Raw genomic sequence first — 25611 nt, forward strand, 5'->3', positions numbered from 1 at the left:
TCAAAACAATCATAGAATCATTTTGAAGCCTAGGAAAAAGCTTGGAGATCACTCAACTGACTGCTAGCAAAAGGAGTGAGGACCTGCAACTGGTGATTGGCAATTCTGGGGCTAGGGCCTATCTGGGACCATCCTTCGGGGATTCAACACCCTTGGTTACAACCTCCACTCAACATGGTGGGGATTTTGGACAGTACAGCTGGACAGTCTGTGTGCTTTCCCAACTTGATGGAATTTCCAGAGCCTGGGGCCCACTGGCACAGCCAAAACCTACTGGTATTTATAGAATGTTTCAAGGCATCTCATTAGATCCTTAAAACAATCTTGTAAAGCAGGTATTTTTCTCCCCATTGAGCCCCACAGAGGGGTTCAGTTCTTTGACCAGTAAGACAGGATCCAAACTGAGGACTTCTGATTCTGCATCTGCTCCACATCTCTAAGAACCCAGAGGGTCCCTTTAGGAAGAGGCATCAGACAAGGATGATGTTGGCTCTTCCTATTTACAGCAATAACACGGACACGTCACATTAACACATACCTGGAGGCCTAGAATTACCTGTGCTACACACAAAGAACATTCCACAAGGTGCTAGGCTAGAGAAATCAAATGTCCGTTTATTTAAAAAGAAAGGTCATGATATGTGGACAGAACAAAAGGTCTTAATTGAAATACAGCTCCATATAAACCCAGTGCGGCGTTCAGCTAACCCAGCTTGGTGGAGAGCAGGGGCCCGTCCTGGTGACTACTGGCCACCCACCAATGGGGCCCCACACGCAGCGGGCTAAAGGACCAGGTGTTCAGGCTTCATCCTCACCCCCAACCCGACGGGCCCAGCTGGGCTTCGACATAAGCACCAGAGGTTCTGAGACTTGCTAATTACAGAGGCATCTTATACAGACCAAGGTTCAGTGAAAAAGCCAGGACTGTGTTCCCAAAACAATGTTCTGGAACAATCCAAGGAGAGCTTCCTTGTCCTGCTATGGAGAGAGGCCTGGCTACGAGAAGGTGCATGAAGACTCAAGTGGGGTTTCTGTGCTGGCTGCCTCCCCAGCTGTGTAAGGCACTAGAAAATGGCAACAGGAGCGCAAGCTTTCTGCGCTCTGGTTCTTGTAACAGGGTCAGCCCTGTCCTGAGGAGGACAAAGCTGAATAATAAAATGCAGGGACAATCACAGTTGTACAAGGAGGGACCTGACTTTGCCCAATGACAGACTACACGAAGGGAGTTCTGGTGCTCGACGGAGGAAAGGCCAGCCAAAACTGACTACCCAAAGGAAGCAAAGCGAGTCTAGTGATTTTAGCACCTTAAACCAAGGGCCCAAGTGGAGGGGCAGGGGTTCTGAAGAACCACAGAAGGTTCCTTATTTACTGAATTTTATAACAAGATGGGCAGCAGATTTCAAAACTCATTTTATCCTTTATCTGTTGCAGCGGTAGACAATGGTGGGTGAGGGGCTAGATAGTGCTTTCCTGCCTATGGGAGTCTCCATATCATACACTGACTTTGAGAGAGAACTGTTTAAATGGCAGATACCCTTTCTATTAATGACAATATACAGAAAATGGTGACAAGAGCTCAAGCCTTCTGCGCTCTCATACTTGTCTGCAGACAGTGGCTGGCTCTTCTAACAGGGTCAGCTCTCTCCTTAGGAGACAGGAGAAAGTTGAAGAATAAAACGCAGAGATGTTCAGAGGAAAAGTAAAGTTGCTCTAGATGTGTCTCATTTAGCCAACAAGATGACTACGCAAAGTAGTAGCGTCAACATCATCAGAAGTATCCCTCGGGTCTCTTGTGGACTCCAAAAGTACATAGGCCTTACTGCTGAGAAAACTTACCTGCTTCTACTCGACTGGAAGGCTGTATTCTACATGCTGGGGGAAGAGTGGAGATGGGACCAAGACATTACTGTTGACGAAGTCATCCTTAAGAGTCGCACCATTTAGGGGAACTGCCAAAGTCCTTAAGATTTATGGTCAAGGAGGAGGACAGCCACCATCCCAAGTCTAGCAGAACCAACTGGCTATTTTTTTAGGTTTTGCAAGGCAATGGGGTTAAGTGGCTTGCCCAAGGTCACACAGCTAGGTCATTATTAAGTGTCTGAGGCTGGATTTGAACTCAGGTCCTCTTGACTCCAGGGCCAGTGCTCTATCTACTGTACCACCCAGCTGCCCCTCAACTGACTAACTTAAGGAAAAATAAAAGTTCAGAAAAGTTCTCTAAGAGTTCTACCTTTCTCACCTACTACCTGGTCACAGGTCCTTCCCTTTGTGTAACAAGACAGGACAATAAATAAAGCAGCATTTTCTGGGTAAAAAACATGACAATTCCCTTCAAGTAGCCCAGTGGGATACAAAATTTAAACTACTTGGATGTGTTCTTCTGAATAAAGGCACCTGTTATGCCAATTTCAGAATTATATCATCAAATGGTACTTATTCCTTTGGATTAATATAGTTTTGATATAATAAAGTTCACTCTGGGTCTCTAGTACAGCTCTCTAAGTTCAAGGTAGTGTTGTTTCTTCAAAACATTCCTGAGAAATTACATACTCAATAAAAAACGATGCTAACCAGAAATAAAATTATTTCCCAGTCCCCTGCCCAGAATTAATAAAGGTGATGATCCTTAATAGGCAAGCCAAATTTCTTCTTATGATTTATAATTGGAAGGGAAGGGCAAATGCCCCTAGAATCTTTGTGCTGAGAGGGGGAAAGGGTGGGGGTTAGGGAAGAACTCTTTTTTTTTTTTTTTAGGTTTTTGCAAGGCAAATAGGGTTAAGTGGCTTGCCCAAGGCCACACAGCTAGGTAATTATTAAGTGTTTGAGGCCGGATTTGAACTCAGGTACCCGCCGGTGCTCTATCCACCTAGCCGCCCCAAAGAACTATCTTAAAGTAATAGCTAAATGGAAACCAATTCACCAATTGTGACCACTCAAAAATATTTAAGAAAAAAAGTTAAGGAGTATGGGGTGCTAAAAGTTTGCAAATACAGACTTAGAATATAATTCCAATTTTGTTTAGATAAATGTAACCTTCTGGAGGATACATGGTCAATGTCTTCCGCACAGAAAACAAGGGGTTATCATTGCACAAGTGTAAACCTTCAATCTGGTACAGCAATTTTGATGTTTTGGGTTTTTTTTAACAATTAAAGATTTAATAGTGTCCAACGACTAGAAAGCTGAGATACTTTCAGATTCATCAATCTTGAAAGTTCATTTTTATAATATAGTAGAATAAAAGTGTGGAATACTTGAGACCATTTGTAATTACTGATTATGGGACACAGACACCCAGTTCTTTTAGATATTCAACACTGCAATTCGAAGAATTTGGCTTCATTTCCGTAGAAGAAACCCAAACTAGCTTAGAGACCTTAATCCAGTTTACAAATTCATTGTTCTCTCTTCACCACAATTGAAGTAAGCATTTAGTGATGATTTAAGTATGGGTCACAAACATTATTTATTGTTAAATTCTGAGACTTTTTTTTCTAGGTGCTCATTTCCACTGTAAAATTATTCCATGTGTTTCTGAAATATGAAGCTATAAATGATGCACTAGCTTCTGCACTAAGGCAACAGGCAAAGACTTTCCTCCTGAGAGTGACTAAAATTTGATGCTCTTGGAAGGAGAGTTTCTACTGCAGAGACTTAATTTTGTTATCATATTGCATTTTTGGTCTACAATCTGGAATACTGAGAGCAACTGAACCATTCAGAAAAGATGAAACAATTTGTTTTCCTTAAACCCTTCCCATCATCCATCAAGAGACTGATTTACTGAAATTAGCAATATTCAATTCAATGTTTGTGATAAGTAATTAAAATAATATTAAGTGAATATAATTAACTGTTAATCACATTAAAGTATTTTGTCTTTTCAAAGCTTTCTACATTAATAAGTATTCTGAATTCCTTAACCCCAGTGCCTCTTTAGCATAGCGGGAGGAATCTGTCAAGCAAACTTTATATCCTCTGGCTGAAGTTCAAATTCCCAAAAGACAAATGACTTTTGCCACAATAAGAAAACAGATCCAAATGGAAAGTACTTATTAGTTGTTTTCTAGGGAGGATCACAGAAGATATCCAACAGAGAGTGTTCCCATGAGACCAAAATGTTTTCTACACCTAAGACCAAAACAAAAGAGAACAGATATAGGTATATTTCCAAGAATGCAGATTAAAAAGAATGACGGGACCATCCAAACTGAAGGGATATGTTGAAATGAATTTGCTGTTTCTGGAGAATGGCCTGTCAATTCAAGAGTTGTACTGAAATCTCTTCTTCCACAGAAAGCACAAATATCCCACAAATACCCTAAGACAGGAACAATCTGACTGGATGGCTAGGATGAGATGTTGGGTGGTTATACATGCCTTGGGGGAAGGGAAAAAACATTACCCAACATGAGGACATTAACAGTTTGCTTTGCTTTGCCCATTCACACAAGGTCTTTTTATCCCCTAGGAGCTCTGAAATGTTCTGAAATGAATGGATCAAATTGGCTACTCCTTACCCTGAATCTGCTCCAAAGAAAACCTGAACTCAAAGTGAACAAACATTTCAGATCTCACTCCTTAAGAAACCTTTCCTGTATCTGGACAAAGCAAAAATCTCAAATTACTGAAGAATAATCTTTTCAAATGAGATGCTGTCCACAGGCAGGTTAAACCTTCCTTCCGAATGAAAAGAAATGTTTTGATTTTAGAGACAAATACACCAGCCTGGGAGTCCTGGATGGTCCATACTGGTTTCTCCCCTACTTGGATTTCTTATCTGTGAGAAGGGGAAACAATGTCTTCCTGTCCCAGGGATGTGAAGAGAAATAACTAAAATACAAGAAAGTCAAGTATCTTTTCTGCCAGTTAAATTTCTAGCTGAATGTTTTTCAAATGATTTTATAATTGCCTCTTTTCTATTTCTTTCTAAGCAATGATTCAATGTTGTAATGCAACTGTTAAGCTTTATCTGCCCCTGCTGGGAAGGGGTAAGGGTTTGGGATGGGAGGAGGAGCTTCTCTTAGAGAAGAGAGATATCTGTGCATAAAACCCTGTAAAGTCCAAATTTCTATTTACAAAGGAAGAACTTAGTTTAGTGCAAAATCCCCATAGAGTAGAAGCACCTTATCCACATCCAGTGGTACTAACTTCAAGACCAAACAAAACATACCCTGCCTGGCCTTTGGAACCTCACAACAGAAAACTTCCTCTACTCATGTTTGTTCCTCTACCTTCCTTCTAACTCTCAAACTCTAGTCTTGAAAGTTTTTCTTAACAGTTCTATCCAACACTTTGTTCTTTGACTGGGAGACATTTCCCTTCTCCCTTTTTCCCAGCCTTGATTCAGTCAAGAGCACTATGTAGAATGCTAAGCATAACAGAAACGTCAAATCTTGGACTCAAAACAAAAGACAACAAGAGGCAAAAAGAGTCTAAATAAAAGAACTGTCAAGGAGACTATGGACCCCACTCAGTAAAGATGACAAGAAAAACAAACTTCCTCAGGAGGTTGCTAGCAAGTTATCTAAATCACAAATTAGTTTCACCTTCAAGTCGAACATTATCCACATTCTCCCTTTTTAATAAATGAACAAGAGCTCAAGAAAAAACAAGCCTAAATAATTTGTGTTATTAAAGAGGTGACCTGGACAGATTAGTAAGCAATTACAGTGCAAAAACCCAGAAGTTCAGAAAAGTAAGGAAAAGGAGATTCCAAAGATAAGCCAAACCTAATTCTCTCAAGTTCTGACAGAACTTAGATCTCCTGCTTTGGAGACAGGGAGGGACTGTAAATAGGAAAACAATCATCTGTACTAGCTCTTTATTCCTTGGCTTTAGCGGCTTTAATTAGGGGGGAAAAAATCAAGTTAAGGGGCTATATATCATGGCACTTTGATGCAATCTGGGAGCTTCACTACCAGGTCAAAGAAATATTCCACTAAAAAAATGGGCAAAGTCACACTTTTACCTTAGTAAGTTTGTCTCTGAAAAAAACAAAGCAAATCAAAAAACTGAAACTAATTTTCCTTTTCAGTGGGTAAGGAGGAGTAGAAATAAAAAAAAAATACATGGATAATAGAGTAATTCCCTAGAGGGAAAAGAGAATGGGAAGCCAGGCTCAAGGCCCACATGAATTGAGTTATAAGAGAGAATGCTTCCCTCTTTAATGGAGCTAAAAGGATCAAACATTACTGGCAAACATTACTCATCTAGGCCAGTTCCAACTGGACTTAAAAATCATTCCAGCTGCTTTTCTCTCAAAAGATCAGAAGTTTATATGCCTACTACAGACAGGTCAAGGAGGCAGAACTGGTTACAAAGGAAGTGCAGCACACCTGGAGAAAAGAAAAAAATGGGGGGCGGGGGCAGACTTGTGAAAGAAAAACAGCCTCCTTGATGAGAAATCACATCACTGAAGGGAGGCCATCCCTAGGCTGTGGCCAGTGTTTCCCTCTGAGCAATGCATCACTCTGATGTTCACCTAACAAAGAGGCACCTGACAAGCAAACAGAAGGATATGGCTAAGGTTTTCCCAGCTGGAGGATCCAATGATCAAACCTCTTCAATTGCTCCTGGGGGGGGGGGGGGGGGAAGAGCACAAGCCCAAAGACCAAGTTAGAGACAGCTCTCTGATACCACTGCAACAAGGGTCTCACACCAATGAGGTAGCTAATCGCTCTATTGCTCAGTGTGTCATTGCACCAAACCCCTCTGCACAATGTACATGAGGAAAATGTAAATCAGAGTGTCCCCCAATGAATTCCCTAAGAGGAGAACCTCCTCAAGCCACTGTCTGGATGTAGCCCTAATAAGGATGATATCTGGCCACTCCTCTGAAAGTGGTCTGTAGAATGCCCAAGCAGAGTGAGAAGATGAACTCTAAAGTAAAGGGTGGTAAATACCAGCTGTTCTTGGTTGTAGGTGGCATGGAGAGAGCAAAATACTTGGAATCAGACTGCCACCCTTTAAAAGGGCAGCTACAAGGGTGCAACTATTTCTGCTGAATGGATATTTACACCTATTCAGCCTGTCAATGTACCACATGCCATCTACCAACATAAAGAGTTTTTGGGGGAGAGAGAGGGGTACCGAAAGGAAGGGGAGAAAGTACTGGATTGGATACTTAGGAAAGATGAAAAAAAAAAGCCTAAGTTTCAAACAGTCCCAAGATTTTGAAAATAACCTTCATATTTAAGAAATGGTAAAAAGAAAAGGAAACAAAGTAGGAAGGAGGAAAGAGCTGGCAAGATGATCCTAGTGGGAAGTCCTAGTGTGAGAAGGGAAGTGACAGGCTTCCCTGCCAGCATTACTTTCCCTGGAAATCACTCATTTCTATCTCATCCTTGCGCCGTTTGTAAGTAAAGAGAGAACTGAACGGGTACAGTTTGGCCTTAGCCTGGAAGCGCTGCCCCGCGATGTCAATCTCATATTCCCCACGATTAATGAAGTCAGGAGTCACCAAGAGATTCTCGCCAGACTCCTGATCAAAATTGTGCACAAAGCCAAGACAGACATGGCGCTCCAGAGTGTAGCTATAGGCACTGCTGGTGGTCATGCCAACATACTGCCCATTCCGATAAATGGGCTCCCCCCACCAGGGCCAGAGGTCTAGGTCTGTGTCGTGATCTTCAAGGATGAACATAGTGAAGCGTTTGTAGACTCCATTCTGCCTCTGCTGCAACAGAGCATCCCGACCAATAAAATCCGTTCCCTGGTAAAGAAAAGATTCAGGACTTAACTGAGTAGGTCAACATCATTTGATCTTGAGAAAAAGCACTAAGGGAAGAGTCTTTGATCTCAATACACCACAATACCACCCTCAAAGCTTTTTTGGTGATTGCTTTATATTTATAGTAGCAGTAAAAGTACACTACCTTGTATGAGCCACATTCACAATGTTAATAGTATCCCCAAAAAACATTTTCTTAAAATGTTTAAATAAGACTTCCATCTTAAGACAAACTAGCATTAAATTAAAAAAAAACTAGATGGCCAAAACATTTGGGACAATAGGAAGCTAACTGTGGGACAAGTATTAAGATGACAATGCTAATCCCATAATTATCATAGCATTCAGAAAAGCACTCAAATCCAAAGTTTCCCAACTACAGCATCAGAACAAGAATTTTCTAGATGTTTTGCATTTTCTAATTAACAATTTTTTATACTATGGAAAAAAAATTTTCAATCCAAGGACATCATATTCATAATTATCTACCCATTGCTACCTATCTGGCATTTCTCAATGATCTGATCAGCAGCATCACTCAGGGACTGGGATCTGGTCATATACATGTAGTACCTTATCCAATTTCACTCGAAATTCTCGTCCACACTCTAGGGGTGTTGTGAAAGCGTTCAAGTCCTGACCCCAAAAGGCAAAAAATTTCTCGATGCGAAGACTTCGGAGAGCATAATATCCAGCATTTCGGATTCCATATTTTTGCCCAACACTCATCACCTCATTGTATACATGCAGGGCATACTATAAGGAGAGAGAAATGGAGTTTGCTGTTGAATTTTAAGGAATTAAAACTGATGAATAATGAGACCAGGACATAGGGTTTGCAAGTCCTCTTTCTTGCTCAAATACACAACCAATAGTTCTCAAGGTTCCTTCCAGGTCAAAACCAATTGGGTAAAGTCCAAACTGTATGGGATCACTTATTCCCCTTCTTAAAAACATAAATTTTACCTGGCTACCCTATCCTGTTAATAGACTCCTAGCTTCCTCAAAAGACAATTTTAAAATGTCCCATTATCCCATCAGCTGACAGGCTAGAAGGACAAATAAAATTTCAAGATTTGCATTTGGAAACATTAAATACATTTTGTATCTTTAATAGAAACCCAAGACACTAGGATACTGTTCTTCCAACTTAAACAGTAAGATCCTGGAGGAAAGGGAATTTTTTTTTTACTTCTGTTGTCCCCTCCAAACTACCAAATAGTGTTATGCAAAAATCTTTAGTAAATACTTGTTAAGCAAATATACTTATAGCTTAAAGACAGAATTTCTATCACTATTACTTATAAAAGGGCCCACTCTATCTTTCACAATTTTCATTCTATTCTAAATTATATAACTCTCACCACTTCTCAAGTTACTCCTCATCATTTTCATCTCTCTCCCCATATTCTGTTTCTTTTGATAAAATGAGCCATGTTCTGGACAACTCTAGGTCTGTGTAAAAGGATCTAATCTCACACAGACACCAATAATAATAAACTGGGGGAGCATGAAATAATCAAAAGAAAAACTGTGAAGTCAATCTCTAATTTCTCCACATAAATTTTCATTTTAAAAGGTGAATAAATTATTCTTGACTTTGTCCTAGGGACAGCTAGGTGGCACAGTGGATAAAGCACCAACCCTGGAGTCAGGAGTACCTGGATTCAAATGCGGTCTCAGACACTTAATGATGACCTAGCTGTGTGGCCTTGGGCAAGCCACTTAACCCCATTTGTCTTAGAAAAAACCTAAAAAATATATATATAAAGTTGACCTCATCCTGGACTGGTACCATCCAGGCAAAGTCCCAGGCAGGTTTCTTTAAAACGCTGCTCTCGGGTCTCTTCCTCTTCGTTACCAACCATTTGCCCCCTAGCAAGTACCCTTTGCTCCCTCCCTCCCTAAATTTAGGAACTAGGATCAAATGGCTTGGCTCCTGGATGGAGTGTATCCATCAGCTTTCCCAAAGTCCCACTCATTATTCCAGTAACTCTCCAAACAAGAGTCCTTCCAAGTCACTAGTCCCCTCTGGGTATGAGTTCATCCATTAGAATATAGCTCATTTGGGGCAGCAATTGTATGTGCTTTACTAACTCTGTAGTTCTGGCTCAGAGTAAATACATAATAAATGCTTTTTTCAAACATTCATTTCTTTAAAAGTTGATTTCAGAAACTGTTACTCAGCAATTAATTCAAATATGCTTAAGTGTCTCTAATCTAGAAGCAAATTTAGATTACTAGATGTCAACCAGGAAAATTAGTTGAACAGGAGGCGATACAGTTTTGTTTGCATCACTCAAACTGCCCCTGCCCTGGTTTAGACTACCAGCACACTGAACTCAGTACTAGATATAGAGAAAGAGAATACAAGAATACAAATAAGTGGCTAACTTCATTTTAAAAAAAACTGCCTTAAATTCTGCCTGCAGTAACAATCACCAACCATATGGGTGGCTTGTTAAGAATAATTTGTTTTTTTTTCTTTTTTAGGTTTTTGCAAGGCCAATGGGGTTAAGTGGCTTGCCCAAGGCCACACAGCTAGGTCATCATTAAGTGTCTGAGACCGGATTTGAACCCAGGTACTCCTGACTCCAGGGCGGGTGCTTTATCCACTACACCACCTAGCCACCCCTGTTAAGAATAATTTGAACCAATCACCAACAACCACATTTTTGGTTAACTCTAGAAACTGTCATAACTCTCTTACCTCTATAGGAATATAAAGCATAAATCCAGGTTCTCCTGTGTGAGTCATACTCATCACTCTGATTCCATTTGCATAACCCACACTCATCTCCTGTAGAAACCAAGGCAAAGGAAGAAGTTAGGAACAGAATATTATGGGAAGCATTCAGGGTCCCTACTAGGCAAAGATCATTCATTAACTTTAAACCTAAGAAATACTTACTATAATGAAAAGGATATTACTTCATCTCTGGGCTCCCTTTTTCCAGTCTATTGGAACCCCCCCAAAAAAACAAGTCTCTTTCAGTTCTTTTGGCTCATCAGGTACATCAATTTAATTCAACAAATATTTGTCAAGTCCCTCACTATTTATACTATCCTGCAAATCACAAGTCCTTGAAGTACTGAATCATCTTTCTTTTAGGCACTGACTTTGATTTAAATACAGAAAAGATAGTTCTTGCCCTCAAGATTCTTATGTTCTTAACAGAGCAAAACATTGTACACACTAATAGCAATTTTGTGAGATGCTCAACTATGATAAATGCAGCTCCTCTCAGAAGTTTAGTGATCAAGGACAATCCTAAAAAACTTGCTATGGAAAATGCTATCCACATCCAGAGAAAAAGCCATGGACTCTGGACACAGAGCAAAGCATAATGTGTTTACTTTTTAAAACTTCTTTTATGTTTTTTCTTTGTCCTCGTGGTTTATTTTCCCCCTTAGTTCTAATTCCTCTTTCACAACATGACTAACAAGGAAATAGGTTAAACACCACCGTGTGTATATATATATATATATACATATATATATATATATATGCACAACCTATATCAGATTCCTCACTACCATGGGGAGGAGGGAAGGAAGGAAGATGGCAAAAAAAAAAAAGTGGAACTCAAAAGCTTGCAAAAGGATAAATGTAACTGGAAAATTTTTTTTAATTTTTAAAAAGATTCTTATGATCTATTTGATGGGGGAAATATATTTACTCATATAAGTAAATGTAATTTTAAAAGGAAAATTTCATATGCATATATATATATACATACACACACACACACAAACACACACACACATATATATACATATACATACATACACAGAAACATACTGGAAAGATCAAGGAAGGTTTCACAGAACCTGGGTTAAGCCTAATGAAGAGTGATGGAGTCCAGGAATGAGAAAGGGAGAGGGCTGACTGAGTACAGCAAACAATCAGAAGACCAATCTGACTAGAAGAGAGTGCTTGAAAGGAGCTATTTACAAATTAAGTCTGCAAAGTGAGGTGGGTCCCAGATTATATCCTCAAGGCCTCCTAGAAACACTGAAGCTTTATGGCAGTGGCTTGACTCAACTTCCTCGATGAGGAAGATCCCTTTGGTGGTTCTGTGAAATATGAATTAGAGAGAAGAGGAGTTGGAAGACAGGAGTGTCCTCAGGCTGCTATATTAGACCAAAGGAGTCAAGTGAATGCAGACAAAAGGACAGATCTAAAGAATTGATAAGACTTGGCCTCGGATTGAATATTGGCAGGAAGGAGTCAAAGATGACTGTCCTCAAAGGTTGTGATTAGTTGTCAGAGAAGAAATTTTGGGGGGGAGGATATGTTAAATTTGAGATGTCTATGAGAGCCTTTCAAGTTAGAGATGTCCATCAGACCACTGGTAATATGGACAAAGATTAGGTCTAAATATATAGGTCTTGAGAGAGTCTTTTGTGCACTCTACTGGCAAGTGAATTACTAAGGGTTGGTAAGCATTTAGCACTAGGGACCCAGATGTGTTATGAAATATTAAGAAATAATACTTGGACAGAACTGCAATCTATAAGCCTTGAGCTCACCCAAATGGAAAACCTAGTTATCCTTGAAGAGAAGACTCAATTGAATTCAGCTGAACTCTTGAAACTAAGATTAGTTTGGTTCACCCTTTACAAATTAAAAGGAATAGTTAAGAAGGGAGTTAATTATTGGATTTGAACAGAAATCTCACCAATGATGGACAGACATTACTCTTTTTCTGTTGAAGCAAATCAAAAGCCTCCAAATTAAACTATGTGCTTTTTTTCATCCTGTTGTAGAAGTTTGTCTTTTGTCCCAGAATAACTATAAAATGCAAATGGAAACACCTGAGGCTAGAGAAAATTCCAAAGAACCTTGCCAGATTTGACCTTTCTCCAAGCAGAAATAATCTCTGATATGCAGACTTTTTCTTCCATACTTTTGTAAGTCACCAATTCATCATCTAGTAACTGCTTGAAGATCTCCAGGAAAAATTAATCCACTACTTCCCAAAATAATGATCCCTTCTTGGACAATTCTAATTGTTAGCAAGTTTTTCCTTGAACTGACATAAAATTTATCTAGTAACTTTTAACATTGCTCTTTATTCTACCTTTGGAGACCAAAGAGGAAAGTCTGATTCCCCTCCTCCACCTTTGAGGGCACTTATGGAATTTTTTTCCCCAAGTCTCTTCTGCATTAAATATTCTTAGTTAAGTCAACAAATCAATCCTCTAATGGTATAGTCTCTAAAATCCCTCTCCCAACTTGGTTGTTCTCCTCTAAAGGGCACTTTCAAGTTTGATAACATCCTTTCTGAATATCAGAAATAATAATATATCAGGACAAAGTGTAGTAAGATCACCCTCTCCCTTATTCTTGGATACTCTGTTTCTCAAGGGAACCGACAACCTTATTTGCATTTCTGGCTGCCTGGATGCATTCTTATGGCACCATCTTGTTTGTATCCTGTTGACTTTTCAGGAGACTGAGACCAGCGGACACTGGGAAGACATTTTATCAAGGGATACCTCTTTTTTTAGTTAGAGAGAGCAGTATACCAAAACTATATTCACTTCATAAAATCTACAGGATTCAAAGATGACTCTCCTCTCTACTCCAAGCTCTCGAAAAGACAGGATGACTTTGCAGACAGATCCTATACCTATGCTGCACAAAGGAACTACTGTAGACACCCAAATTAGCTTCTATCATAGCATTAGAGACCTGACTCCTAGTTTTTTAACAGTGTTTACAGAAGCTAAGGAACCCTAACTGATTCCCAGAACTGCCAACTATTTCATCAGAAAGCAGTTAAGTTATTGCTCCTATTAAGAAGGCAGAAAAACCTGGAAGACTGAAGGCAAACAGCTTCCTTAAGAAAACGAACATAAATGTTTTTCCTATCTATAGAAAACCTGGCTGGTCCCTCCTTCCAATAAAGCAGCTATGAAGTAGTCTATTTATTACTAATAGTAAACAATTTTCAACTGCATTTCCTTGAAAGCTGAGACAACCACTTAGGGTTTTCAACACTTATTTGAAGGTCATATAATCCCTTTCAGAAATGGACTTTCAAATTATTTCAAGACTACCTACTTCAATTTAGAAGGTCTGTCAATTTAGCAAGTTTTGGAGTACTTTCAATATATCTGCTAAAAAAGCAGAATATTCATTTGATCAAAGGATACAAAATGACCATTTAGAAGTCAAGGCATCTCAGTAGGTGATGAAATGTAAGCTTAGACTCACCTCCTCAATCTAGGTGTTGGGGAAAAAGCCCTAAAGGTATTTGCTGAGGCTTCATGGAAGAACAGGAAGGATTATGTCAATAGTGACAGCAATTACAGTCCCACAGAACCAAGACACAAGAAGCTTGACAAAGTACTTGAAAATCAGACCAAGGCAGAACAAGCAAAAAAAAGACTTTGCTAACTAACTGTGAATTTAACCAAGTTCCAAGATAAAGATAAACCTCAAACTGACCCTCTCAAGAGAAGGGCAGGTTTTTGAAGAAGTGACTTGATAATGAATGAACCAACACAGAACAACTGTGTTATGAATCATTTGCAAATAGACAAAGTTGTAGAGGCTTAATTTGAAAAGATTGTTAAGACCCACCTATTGAACAGACCAAAGACCTTTAATTTAAAAAAAAAACCTGGAGTCTTATTATGTAACTTTGTTTCTCTTATACTTTACTTTCTTCCTTAAAGATATGATTTCTCTCTCATCACATTTTACTTAGATCAATGCATACCATGGAAACAGTGTCAAGACTAACAGACTAACTGCCTTGGAGGGGGGGGGGATTAAGGGAAAAATTAAGGGGCAAATAAATAAAAGAATAAATGAATGAATAAATGAAAAAGAAGCTACCACCAAGGAGATTTTGACTAAAATTCAGAATGGGTAAGAGGGGTGGGAAAGACAAGAAAAAAAAAGTCCCATCAGATTTTTTAAAAACAAATTTTAAGAGACATTAATTTTTGAATAGTGGCATTTTTGTTGTTCAATAATTTCTTGGTCATATCTGACTCATAACTCCTTTTAGGGTTTTCTTGGCAAAGATGCTAGAGTGGTTTGCCATTTCTCCAGTTCGTTTTACAGATGAGGAAACTGAGGCAAACAGAGTAATGTGACTTGCCTGGGATCACATTACTAGTATCTGGAGCTGGATTTGAACAGGTCTTCTGGACTCCAGATCTAGTGCTTTCTCCACCATGCCATCTAGTTGCCCTTCTTTTATGTACCTAAAGTCTAATCCTAGACCAGGGCTTCCCAATCTTAGATTATTTTAAGGTCACATTAAAATAAAATAATTATTCAGGGGCCACACCACAATAAAAAATGCAGTCTGTGTTTAGCAGACATAGTGCTATATGAGGGCTCTGGAGTAAAGGTTCTTGGATATAAAAAGGTTGCCTCATAACTTCTTAGAAAGTGGGGGAATGCACATCAATAATATGACCGGTGAAGGTGCTAAGTGCAAAAGCAAACACAAAGCAACAACAGGAGAGTATAAAGGTAGGTGCTACTGACTAGTCTGCATCACACAGACAGGAACACATCCCACAGATTGACTGAAAACTCCATGTGCTATGTTCCATCTGTAATACTGTTTAAAAACACCTAAGAAAATTAACATTGACAAGATTATTTATTAGTGATGGAATTTAAAAAATCTAATATGCATATTATTTTATCTTTTTTGCTCATGAAAATTAAAACCCACAGGTGGTCTGCATAAAATCATATTGCAGGCCACATTTTGGACAGTCCTGTCTTAGACATTTATAGAATGATCACAGGTTAACAGAGGGGTTTTTTAGTTTTGGGGCAGTTAGGTAGCACAGTGGATACAGCACTGGCCATGGAGTCAGGAGGATCTGAGTTCAAATCTAACCTCAGACACTTAATAATTATTTAGCTGTGTGATCTTGGGAAAGTCACTTAACCCCACTGCTTCGTAAAACTCCTTCCTCCAAAAATATCTATGCGTTTCCATTTAGAAGTATAGTCAAATATTGGTAAATTCCTATTGTCCCTGTCATGAGTCAATCCCCTTGTAGCAATAGGAAGACAAATCAGTGGGTGAAAATCCCCATTCATTCACCCAAAAGAAGTAGCTATTTTCTGACCACAAAGTTCAATTCTCCTTTCCTAAAAAGATGCCCAATGTTAACTAGACCACCTCACACCACCTCTGTGATCATTAGTTTATCCAAGCATATAGGGATAGAGCCTACCCCATGCTCTTGGATGTTCTATTTCTCAAGGTAGCCAATCACATCATTTGCACTTCTTGGTATTTTGCTATTTGTGCATTAGTCTTGCTATTCCCTATATGAATAGGCACTGACCTTAAAGATCCACTCTGCAAAAGTTATTGGATCATTGGTAGACGCTCTTCTAAGTTAACAGTCACACCCTTTCAGGGTACTTTGGAGGAAAAAAGTCCCATAAATTAAAGTAGCATTATATTTGTATTTAAAGTGTGTATTTAGGGGGCGGCTAGGTGGCACAATGGATAGAGTACCAGCCCTGGAGTCAGGAGGACCTGAGTTCAAATCTGGCCTCAGACACAAAGTAATTGCCTAGCTGTGTGACCTTAGGCAAGTCACTGAACCCCATTGCCTTAAATAAAAAAAAAATAGTGTATTTAATTTCAGAAACAGTGCAAGTAGTCTTCTTTAAGACTTCACAAGTAGTATCATTTAATTTAAACTGAGAAAGAGGAAAATGAAAAACTATAAACACCAGTGGTATTTTTAGGGAACATCCAAAATAAGTAAATATTTTTTCTTTTTCTTCAAGACAAATTTCTAGGGGGCGCCGGCGCGGCCGCGAGAGCCGGGAGGAGACCACCGGAGGCGGCGGTGCGGCACAGCGGGTGCAGGCAGGTCGGAGGGCAGGCCAGGCGCCATGGTTTACATCTCGAACGGACAAGTTTTAGACAGCCGGAATCGGTCACTATGGAGTTTAGCATTCATAACAGATCTCTTTTGGGGAATCGCAGACTTTGTGATTATGTTTTTCAAGAGCCTTCTTCAGCAAGATGTGAAAAGAAGAGGCTATGTTGGTTCATCTGATTCCCGGTATGATGATGTAAGAGGGCCTCCTGGAAATCCTCGAAGAAAGATGGGCTGGATAAATCACATGAAAGGTCCCAGCCCTCCTCCGATGGCCAGTGGATGAGGCAGGTAAATGCCTGCTCTGAGGAGCAGGCTGCCAGGCACACCCTCCCACGGACAGAGGAGAAGTATCAAGTGTTGGCCTTGGAGCTCTGTGTCTGAAGGAGGATTGCTCTGTGACTGTACAGACTGATGATGTTGTGCTGGGAACTCCCACCCAGTGGGATCCGGTGTAACTGATTGCAATCATATAAATGTAGATGTTGACTATCTCTCATTTTGGTATAGTTTGTGAAAAGCCTAAATGGAGTCCCAATAGTAAATATTTTCAGCTTGCAAAGCATTGACTTTATTCAGCCTTGTTTGATAACGTATCAGGCCCCTGAATTTGAGGGGGAAACCATCACTACAAAGTTTTTTAAAGTTCAGGAAAGACTTATTGTTCTGTTGGATGGCCTTTTTTTTCATTTTCTTAAATCTGTTCCATTGTTTGCTTTAGTTTACGAATAAATCACATGGCATTTTTCAAAAAAAAAAAAAAAAGACAAATTTCTAACCTGAGAAGATGAGTATGTAGATACATAAAATTTATACTGACTGTGAAAAGCAAGAAACAGTGTAAGGGAAAACTATATCTTGGAAAACGTATTTTCAGGGGTGGCTAGGTGGCACAGTGGATAGAGCACCAGCCCTGGAGTCAGGAGTACCCGAGTTAAAATCCAGCCTCAGACACTTAATAATGACCTAGCCATGTGGCCTTGGGCAAGCCACTTAACCCCACTGCCTTGTAAAAAAAGAAATAAGGAAAACATTTTCTAATGCCATAATCTTGGAGACTGAACATAAATTAAATTCACTGCTGTGGGAATGAGTTAATAACATTGACACTCAGATATTTGGGTCAAATTTTTTTTAATTCCATGGAAGACTGAAGAAGGATAATATGGAAAGAGGGAGAAAAAAGTTATTTATTAGATTCCTTGTTAGCTCAAAATCAAAACCATCTCTATGTCTATTAGTCTTGCATGAAAAATATGTACCAAAAGCTCAAAACAATTTGATACATAAATTTAGAAACAAAAAGTATGCAGTTACCTACCTTGCAAAAAAGGGATGGAAAATGGTCTGGAGTCATAGGGGCATAAGATAATTCAGAAAGAACATCCATAGCACGGGGGCCAATCAGATTGAGAGCTAAATAGAAAAGAAGAGATGTTTGGTCTCTTTGAAAGAATGACAAAAGTTTATTCCGGATTGATTTTTACCTGTGGTAAAATTTCTCCTCTTAAGGAGCTTCCATTCTACAAGATGACATCATGGAATACCTGACAATATCAATATTTCCCAGAGCAACCATTATGCTATAGGTACACAGTTAATTTGGTTTCACACTGGATAATTCTTGTTTATCAAATTCAGAAACATAAAGCTTTAAGATAAAGAAACTGTTTATATTTCTGATTGTTGTACTGACAAAAGGGCTTTCACTTGTATTTCCAAAGGTCCTTACTACTGGGTCCAGACTGAAAGCCCTGAGATCAACACAAGAACAAGCCCAACCTCCTTGAATAGTTCTGCAATCATATGGAAGAGGAAGTCCCCTTCCTTATAACAGAAGGATTCTCCAGAGAAATCCGGTGATGAAAATGCTCAAAAGAAAGAAAAAGTTAAAGGTATCTTCGCCTTGAGGCAATTATGCTTCTTGCTGTATATGAGCAAGCCCTTTTCCCAGCCACACTCCTCTTGCAAGAGCCCTTCAAATAATATTCATAAATTACAAGGCAAGTGTGCCTGGCAATATACCTGTCAGGTGGCATTATGGGAACCTAAAAATCCAGGCATATTCTTTTCAGAAGCTGAACTTAAGCCTTCATTTACAAACCACAGCAAAAGAGTGTTTGAGAGGTTGGTTCCCTATGGCCAGAAAACCCATTAGGTTCCTTTCAATCCTTGGCAATTGTGGCCCAGAACACTAGACTTAAGAGTCAGGAAGACCTGAATTACAGTCCAGTTTCAGATATAACATCATTATGAGACGCTTACAGGTCACCTGACTCTCTCTGCCCCAGTTTCCTCATCTATAGAACAGATATTTATAGCACCTACCACCCATCCCCAGGGTGTTGAAGGATCAACTAAGATAATACTGATAACATGCACTGCAATTTTTAACAGACTGTATAGAAGCTAGTTATCATTATAGTTGTTAAAACCAGAACTTACACTACATGAGAGCTCCAGCTAATGAGCAGACCAGCCCTGTTGAGCTTACCAGCACCTCTGCCAAACATACCTTGCCTCACCTCCCCTCCTCCTTCCCCTGAGCCCACCTTACCAGTGTACTTCCAGGTTACATCCTCTAAAAGCAAGTTGCTGTTCTCAGGCATATGTTTCTTGAACCAGGCCCAGCCGTGGACCTGCTGGTCAGTAGGAGAAATCATGAAGAAACTAAAAAGCAAAGTCCAAAGCAAAAATCAAAATCAGATGCTTTTGTTGGATGAAGGTAGTAAGGAATTCCACCCCTCTCCATTCTCCAGACCATAGGAGAAAACAATGCTGGTCCAAGTCCAAAACCCTTCTACAACATTCCTGAGAGTAGCCAGAGCTAGAAGCAGCTTGTGTGTAAGGTGGGGTCTGGCTGACAAGGCTGTGGAAATCTCCACCAAATAGGTAAAGTTCCCAAATATATAATAGCTAATAATTTATTTCTGTGATCTCTTCTTAGACTCAGTTTCCAAAGAGCAAACTATCTGAAAACTGATAAAGAGAGTCTTCTTAGTCCTACCCCTATTCCTCTGTGGGGGTAGGCAGGGAATGGGAAGAATGGGGAGGGGGGTCTGGCCAGGAGGTAGAGGAGTTGCCCCGCCCTGTTCACCTGCTCTTGCTGAGTCGAGCTATACTGCAGTCATTTTCGTAGCCACCACCTTCATTGAGCATGCCCGTATGCACAATGTGGCCCACCGGCACATCCAGGTCATTGGAGAAGAGGTACTGCAGAAGCTCAAAGTCTTCTGCCCCAGGGCACTGTGGGGTTTGAGGAGGAAAAAGGATTTAGCACAGTAACTTCAGGCCAGTGAGCTCTCCTGAAGAGGAAGCAGATGTGCAGAGAAAATTCAATAGCCCTCTCCCCAAGATGACACGTGGGCAGCACTAACCCCACACCCTTCCCTCCTAGCCCCCAATCTGGGCAGGGCCCACATCACTTCTCCAATCCTTTTCCTCTGCCTCCTGGCTCTCTACTCATGCCAGCCCACCTCTCCATCCCCTACTCGACCTGTGCCAGCATGACTCCTCTACCAGTCCCCACATGCTCTCAGGCCAGCCAGCTCTCTGTCTCCCCTCCCCCTCTCCCTCCCTTCTTCTTAGTTGCTATGGTCAAGCCCCACAGTACCCAGGGGCAGCTGCTGCCCCCCTCAGAAGGAGGATCCCCTCACCCCCATGGCTCTACAGTTCTCTGTAGGCTGTCTCCCCTAGTAGATGACTTTCTTTGTATCCTAAAGCCCAGTGCCTGGGATAAAGGAAGTGCTGAACTGACATCATAACAATAGGATAAAATAAAAATTCTGATTATATCTTTTACAAGATGACAAAGAAAGGGCAGCTAGGTGGCGCAGTGGATAAAGCACTGGCCCTGGAGTCAGGAGTTACCTGGGTTCAAATCTGGTCTTAGACACTTAATAATTACCTAGCTGTGTGGCCTTGGGCAAGCCACTTAACCCCATTTGCCTTGCAAAAAAAAAAAACCCTAAAAAAAAAGACGACAAAGAAAAAGCAGTAGTTAATTATGAATATAAGTGAACACTGCTGAAAAAATTTTATAAGACCAAAAACTGTGAAATGTCAAAAAACAAAGACTAAAAAATCCAATTCTATTACATTTCTCCTACAAAAACAAAGTACTAGTGTCAGATTATGTTATTGTAACAGTCAGGGAAAGTTCTGTAACCTGCCCTTGGAATTCCCAAATACTTACAATTATTTCAAATTTGGTAAAAGAGGACATGTCAATGACACACACAGCCTCTTTACAGCATTTGACTTCAGACTCCACAATGTCAAACCAGTCTGGCTTATAAAATGTCTTGCTCTGTTCCAATGCCAGTAGGTCTAAGGAAGAGAATCATAAAATTTAAAAAAAAAAAGGATTTCTACCAGGGGTTATTAAGTATTCCAAAAAAGTAAATCCAGAGTAGATAATTCTTTTGGGTTTGGGGTTTGTTTTGGGGGGGGAGGGGTGCAAGACAATTGGGTTAAGTGACTTGCCCAAGGTCACACAGCTAGATAACTGTTAAGTGTCTGGGGGCGGATTTGAACTCAGGTCCTCCTGATTCCAGAACTGGTGTTCTATCCCCTGTGCCACCTAGCTGCTCCCAGAGTAGATTATTATTAACCTTTTCTGTTAAGTATAGGGATAGAAGACAGACCTTGAATCAGGAAGATGTGGGTTCAAGGCCAGTCTCTGACAGAGACTGACTGGGTAACATTGGGCAAGCCAAGTCATTTAGCCTCTCTACTTAGCCCCAGCAATTTGCTAAGTTCAAACAGACAAGCCTTTGCTGACCTGCATTAATACAGGGGCTTTTCTATACCTCTGAGTCACAAAAGGGCATTTAAATCGCCCTCTAGCATTATGAAATACTTGAGTCCTTTAAATCATTTGGTGATTATGCTGTGAAGGAATGAAAGTTATTTTTCCATTTCACAGACAAGGAAACAGGTTTACAGAGGTCAGATATGATATGCCCAAGGTGGATCAGGAACTAGAATATGCCTTCAAAATCCAGTGTTTTTCCCTTCTCTACGAAGAGCTGCCTCTCCTACAATGTATTCATTTTTTCCTCACTTTTTCAGGTCAGAGCAGCTAGGTGGCACAGTGGATAGAGCACCAGCCCTGGAAATCAGGAGGACCTGAGTTCAAATCTGGCCTCAGACACTTAATAATGACCTAGCTGTGTGGTCTTGGGCAAGTCACTCAACCCCACTGCCTTGGAAAAACCTTAAAAAAAAAAAAGAAACTTAAAAGGAGGTCTCACCTTTGTCGGGTGGAACAAAGTACTTGGGCCTCTCAAAACCATGTTTCTCCATCCATCTGGCTCCCTGTGCATCTAAGCGGTCATAAAGGGGAGATGTGCGCAGCTGCCGACCAGTCTGAAAGTCCCATCTTGGTACCTTGAGATCACAGAGCAGGGCTGGAATGAACAGAAAGGTAGATGAAAATGCTCAGAAAAACAAACAGGGCTTTTATCAGTGAGACACAAGAGTAGGGTGGGGGTGGGAGACCTCCCCACCCTTCCCAGGGTCTTTGAGCAAAGACTAAATGGAACATGGAAGACAGGGACTGTTTTTAAGTCTCAGAATTCTTACTCTTTCCCAGAGACTGGGACAGAAAAGGACATTTTTGCAAATGACAGCAGTAGGGATTCTTATCAATATGGACTGGCCGAGATTGTACAAAGTTAGAACTCTCACAGTGAATGGCACTCAAAGGCTTTACTGTGCATATGTCTTGGAGCTAAAATCAATAGCAAATTAAATTAAGAGCTTTGGTCACATTCAATGGAACATTCAATTCTGAACATAAATATTCATAAAATATTTAGGAACAGTTAGCAAATTCTGGGCATGGATTCCATCACAGTGAGCAATAACCTTAAGAGAGATTCAAAACAAATTTTTTTAACCAAAAGTGTGAGAATGGAGAGACTGATGTAATAGGAAGGTAAGAATATATTAGAAACTATTTCTATCTTTTTGCTATTAATGGGAAATCAGAAATCTCATAAATGAAGATTAGGGTTTTGAGAATAATTTTGTGAATCTACTATCTAAGAAATACAAGTCTAAAATTACAAGGAAAAAATCAAGAAAGCAAAAAAACCATTTATGAAATTAGGTGATAACAACATGAGCACTGCTGAGGACCTACAGAGTAACATCTGAAAGAAAACTAATCTTTGGGAAACAAAAAAAGAGAAAGCCTTTCTGCTTCCTCAGTGAATGCTCTGAGGATGAAGAAATGATATATCATATTCAGGAAGATTGATATATAAAACAACTCATATCTACAGAGTAGTCCACAGGGCATACTCTAACTTCCTGGAATACAGAACTACAATAGTCAAATATTAGGATCATACCAGTGAAGATAAAGTGTTCCTTTGGAAGACAGCACAAAAGCAAATGGGAAGGGCCTGACAGGTGAGGCTGAAGCAAGAAAAAGGTTCACTCACGCATCACTTCCATGACACGGTGGCGGAGGAATGTACGGCTGCTCTGCAGAGCTCCAAATCGTTTCAAGTCCAAATTCCATACATTTTCTGAAGGATAACCATGAACCATCCATTCAGCAAGGTACCTATTTTGAGACACAAAGGAACAGGTAGCTTTTGTTTCCAACAGTCTAAAGCAGTAGTCTCTCACCATCAATATAACATTCTGGAGGGCACACACCATGAAATATAGTTACCAGTAAATGATATACCTACACTACACTACTAATAATGATGAACATTACAAGAGTCAAAGAAGCACCTGGTGGGGTGGAGAGAAGCAGACCTCACATCAGAGAGACTTGTTCCGAGTCCCACCCAACTCATGCCTGGAGGGTCACTCCCCTCTCCGGGTTGCAAAGAAGATGCCCACCCACACTGACAGAGGAAGTTCTGCCATGCAGGATTTCTCTGTAGCAAGGATCTACAGATCTAATCTAGCCATATGATAAAACATACATTAAAAAATAGAATTTGAAGAAGAGATAAAGATGAAATATTTGCTCTTCAAGTTAACAAGAAGTCCCTGAGGTTAACTGAGAACAGAAGTGAGTTGGCCAGGCCTGAACTTTAAGAAAATCATTTTGGCACATGGACGATGACTGCAAAGGGGAGAGGCTGGAAGCAGGAAGGTCAATGGGCGGACTGTTGCAATAGTACAGGCAAGAGTTAATAAGGACCTGAACCAAGTAGATATTATGCAAAGTAGAGGATACAGATGAGAAACAAACAAGGAAGCTGCTTAGATATATGGGGTATGAGAAAATGAAATCTGTCTGACTAGAAGGACAGTGGCATCGTTAACAGGAAGAGGGGAAAAAGAAAATGAGATCTGTACCGCCTGTTTCTGTCCAGAAGTCCAGGGCCAACTTTCTGAGGAGTACCTGGGAGAAAGGGGACTGTCTTAGTAGCCCCCAAGAAGCTGCTGCTTGGGCACCCAGCTAGAGGTCTGAGGAGCTAACTCCAAGCTCATAGGGAGAGGTGGGGAATGTATATAGCAAAGGGAAGAGACAAAGAGACAAAAAATTTTTATTTTCTTTTGGTTTTTAGGTTTTTGCAAGGCAATGGGGTTAAGTGGTTTGTCCAAGGCCACACAGCTAGGTAATTAAGTGTCTGAAGCTGGATTTGAACTCAGATACTCCTGACTCCAGGACTGGTACTCTATCCGCTGTGCCACTGAGCCACCCCTGAGACAAGAGTTTTAAGGAAATAAAAAAGTAGTTGTGGTTGGGTAAGTACGCAGGAAGAGGGATATGATTTATCTTCCCATCTTAGATTCATTGATCATGTACTACCTGTGGTGCCAAAAAAAAATACCAAGGTGCATTCCTGGCTATACTACAGACTTTATGTGTTCTTAGGGTAATTTACTCAGTTTCTATGGGAAACATCAATCTAGAGTTGCTACTTTCAGCTCTGTTATCTGTCTCAGGGCCACTACAAGGACTGATGATGGGCTCTGTAAAACATAGAACTGGGCACCAAGTATATGACAGATACCATGAATGACTAGAAGTAATAAAAACACACCATAATTTACATATCAAAATGAACCCTGTCCTTTAAAGTAATTACCCTGGACATTATATTATCATTCATTTCAAACTATATTGGAAATGCCTTTGGACACACACAGGAAAACTAGCACTATTACCTTTTCAAGCCAAATTCTATTTTTGACCTTAAATAAAACCCTTGGTTTAACTACTCTCCTCTCTTACCACATCTGGCTCTATATCATTACCCTTTAATGCAAGTTAATTCTTAGTGAAGAGTTCTGGAAATACTTTTGGATTTGTTAGAGTAAGTAGCTAGCCTCCTAAGGTGACTCCTTTGAAAGGGACAACATTTAACTAAATGTGCTAGTTCTGATATATTTACTTAAAATACAAAACCACTGGGACACTAATACATTGTTGGTAGAGCTGTGAACTCATCCAACCTTTCTGGAAAGCAATTTGGAATTATACCCAGAAGACAACAAAAATGTGCATACCCTTTGATCCAGCAATACCACTACTGGGTCTATACCCTGAAGAGATCATGAAAAAGGGTAGAAAAAAAAAATCACTTGTACAAAATATTCATAGCAGCCCTGTTTGTGGTGGCAAAGAATTGAAAATTGAGTGAATGTCCATCAATTAAGGAATGACTTAATAAATTGTTGTATATGTACATGGTGGAACACTATTGTTCAGTTAGAAACCAGGAGGGATGGGAATTCAGGGAAGCCTGTAAGGATTTAAATGAACTGATGCTGAGTAAGATGAGCAGAACCAGAAAAACACTGTACACCCTAATAGCGACATGGGGGTGAGGATCAACCTTAATGAACTTGCTGATTCCATCAATGCAACAATCAGGCATAATTTTGGGATATCTGCAATGGAGAATACCATCTGTATCCTGAGAAAGAATTGTGGAGTTTGAACAAAGACCAAAGACTATTACCTTTAATTTAAAAAAACAAAATGTTAACTTATTATGTAATTCTGCTATATCTCA

General features: G+C 40.0%; 1 protein-coding gene and 1 pseudogene across 4 annotated transcripts in view; one reads left to right on the forward strand and one right to left on the reverse strand.

Moving 5' to 3' along the window:
* Positions 1-595: 595 nt before the first annotated feature.
* The window catches only part of PDPR (pyruvate dehydrogenase phosphatase regulatory subunit), a 39555-nt gene continuing 14539 nt past the window's right edge, over positions 596-25611 (reverse strand). For all 4 annotated transcript variants that reach the window (XM_074199460.1, XM_074199463.1, XM_074199471.1 and 1 more), the window contains 9 exons: positions 23068-23192; positions 21871-22026; positions 20811-20944; positions 19713-19861; positions 19173-19285; positions 17937-18031; positions 10443-10532; positions 8306-8488; positions 596-7714 (listed from right to left, as the gene is read on the reverse strand). In XM_074199460.1, the coding sequence (XP_074055561.1) occupies positions 7310-7714; positions 8306-8488; positions 10443-10532; positions 17937-18031; positions 19173-19285; positions 19713-19861; positions 20811-20944; positions 21871-22026; positions 23068-23192 (1450 nt within the window). In that variant the 3' untranslated portion in view covers positions 596-7309. The remainder of the gene's footprint in view (positions 7715-8305; positions 8489-10442; positions 10533-17936; positions 18032-19172; positions 19286-19712; positions 19862-20810; positions 20945-21870; positions 22027-23067; positions 23193-25611) is intronic.
* On the forward strand, positions 16612-17114 carry LOC141496903 (selenoprotein K pseudogene; annotated as a pseudogene).

This window comes from Macrotis lagotis, chromosome 1 (assembly GCF_037893015.1).
Source record: "Macrotis lagotis isolate mMagLag1 chromosome 1, bilby.v1.9.chrom.fasta, whole genome shotgun sequence".
Classification (NCBI taxonomy): domain Eukaryota; kingdom Metazoa; phylum Chordata; class Mammalia; order Peramelemorphia; family Peramelidae; genus Macrotis; species Macrotis lagotis.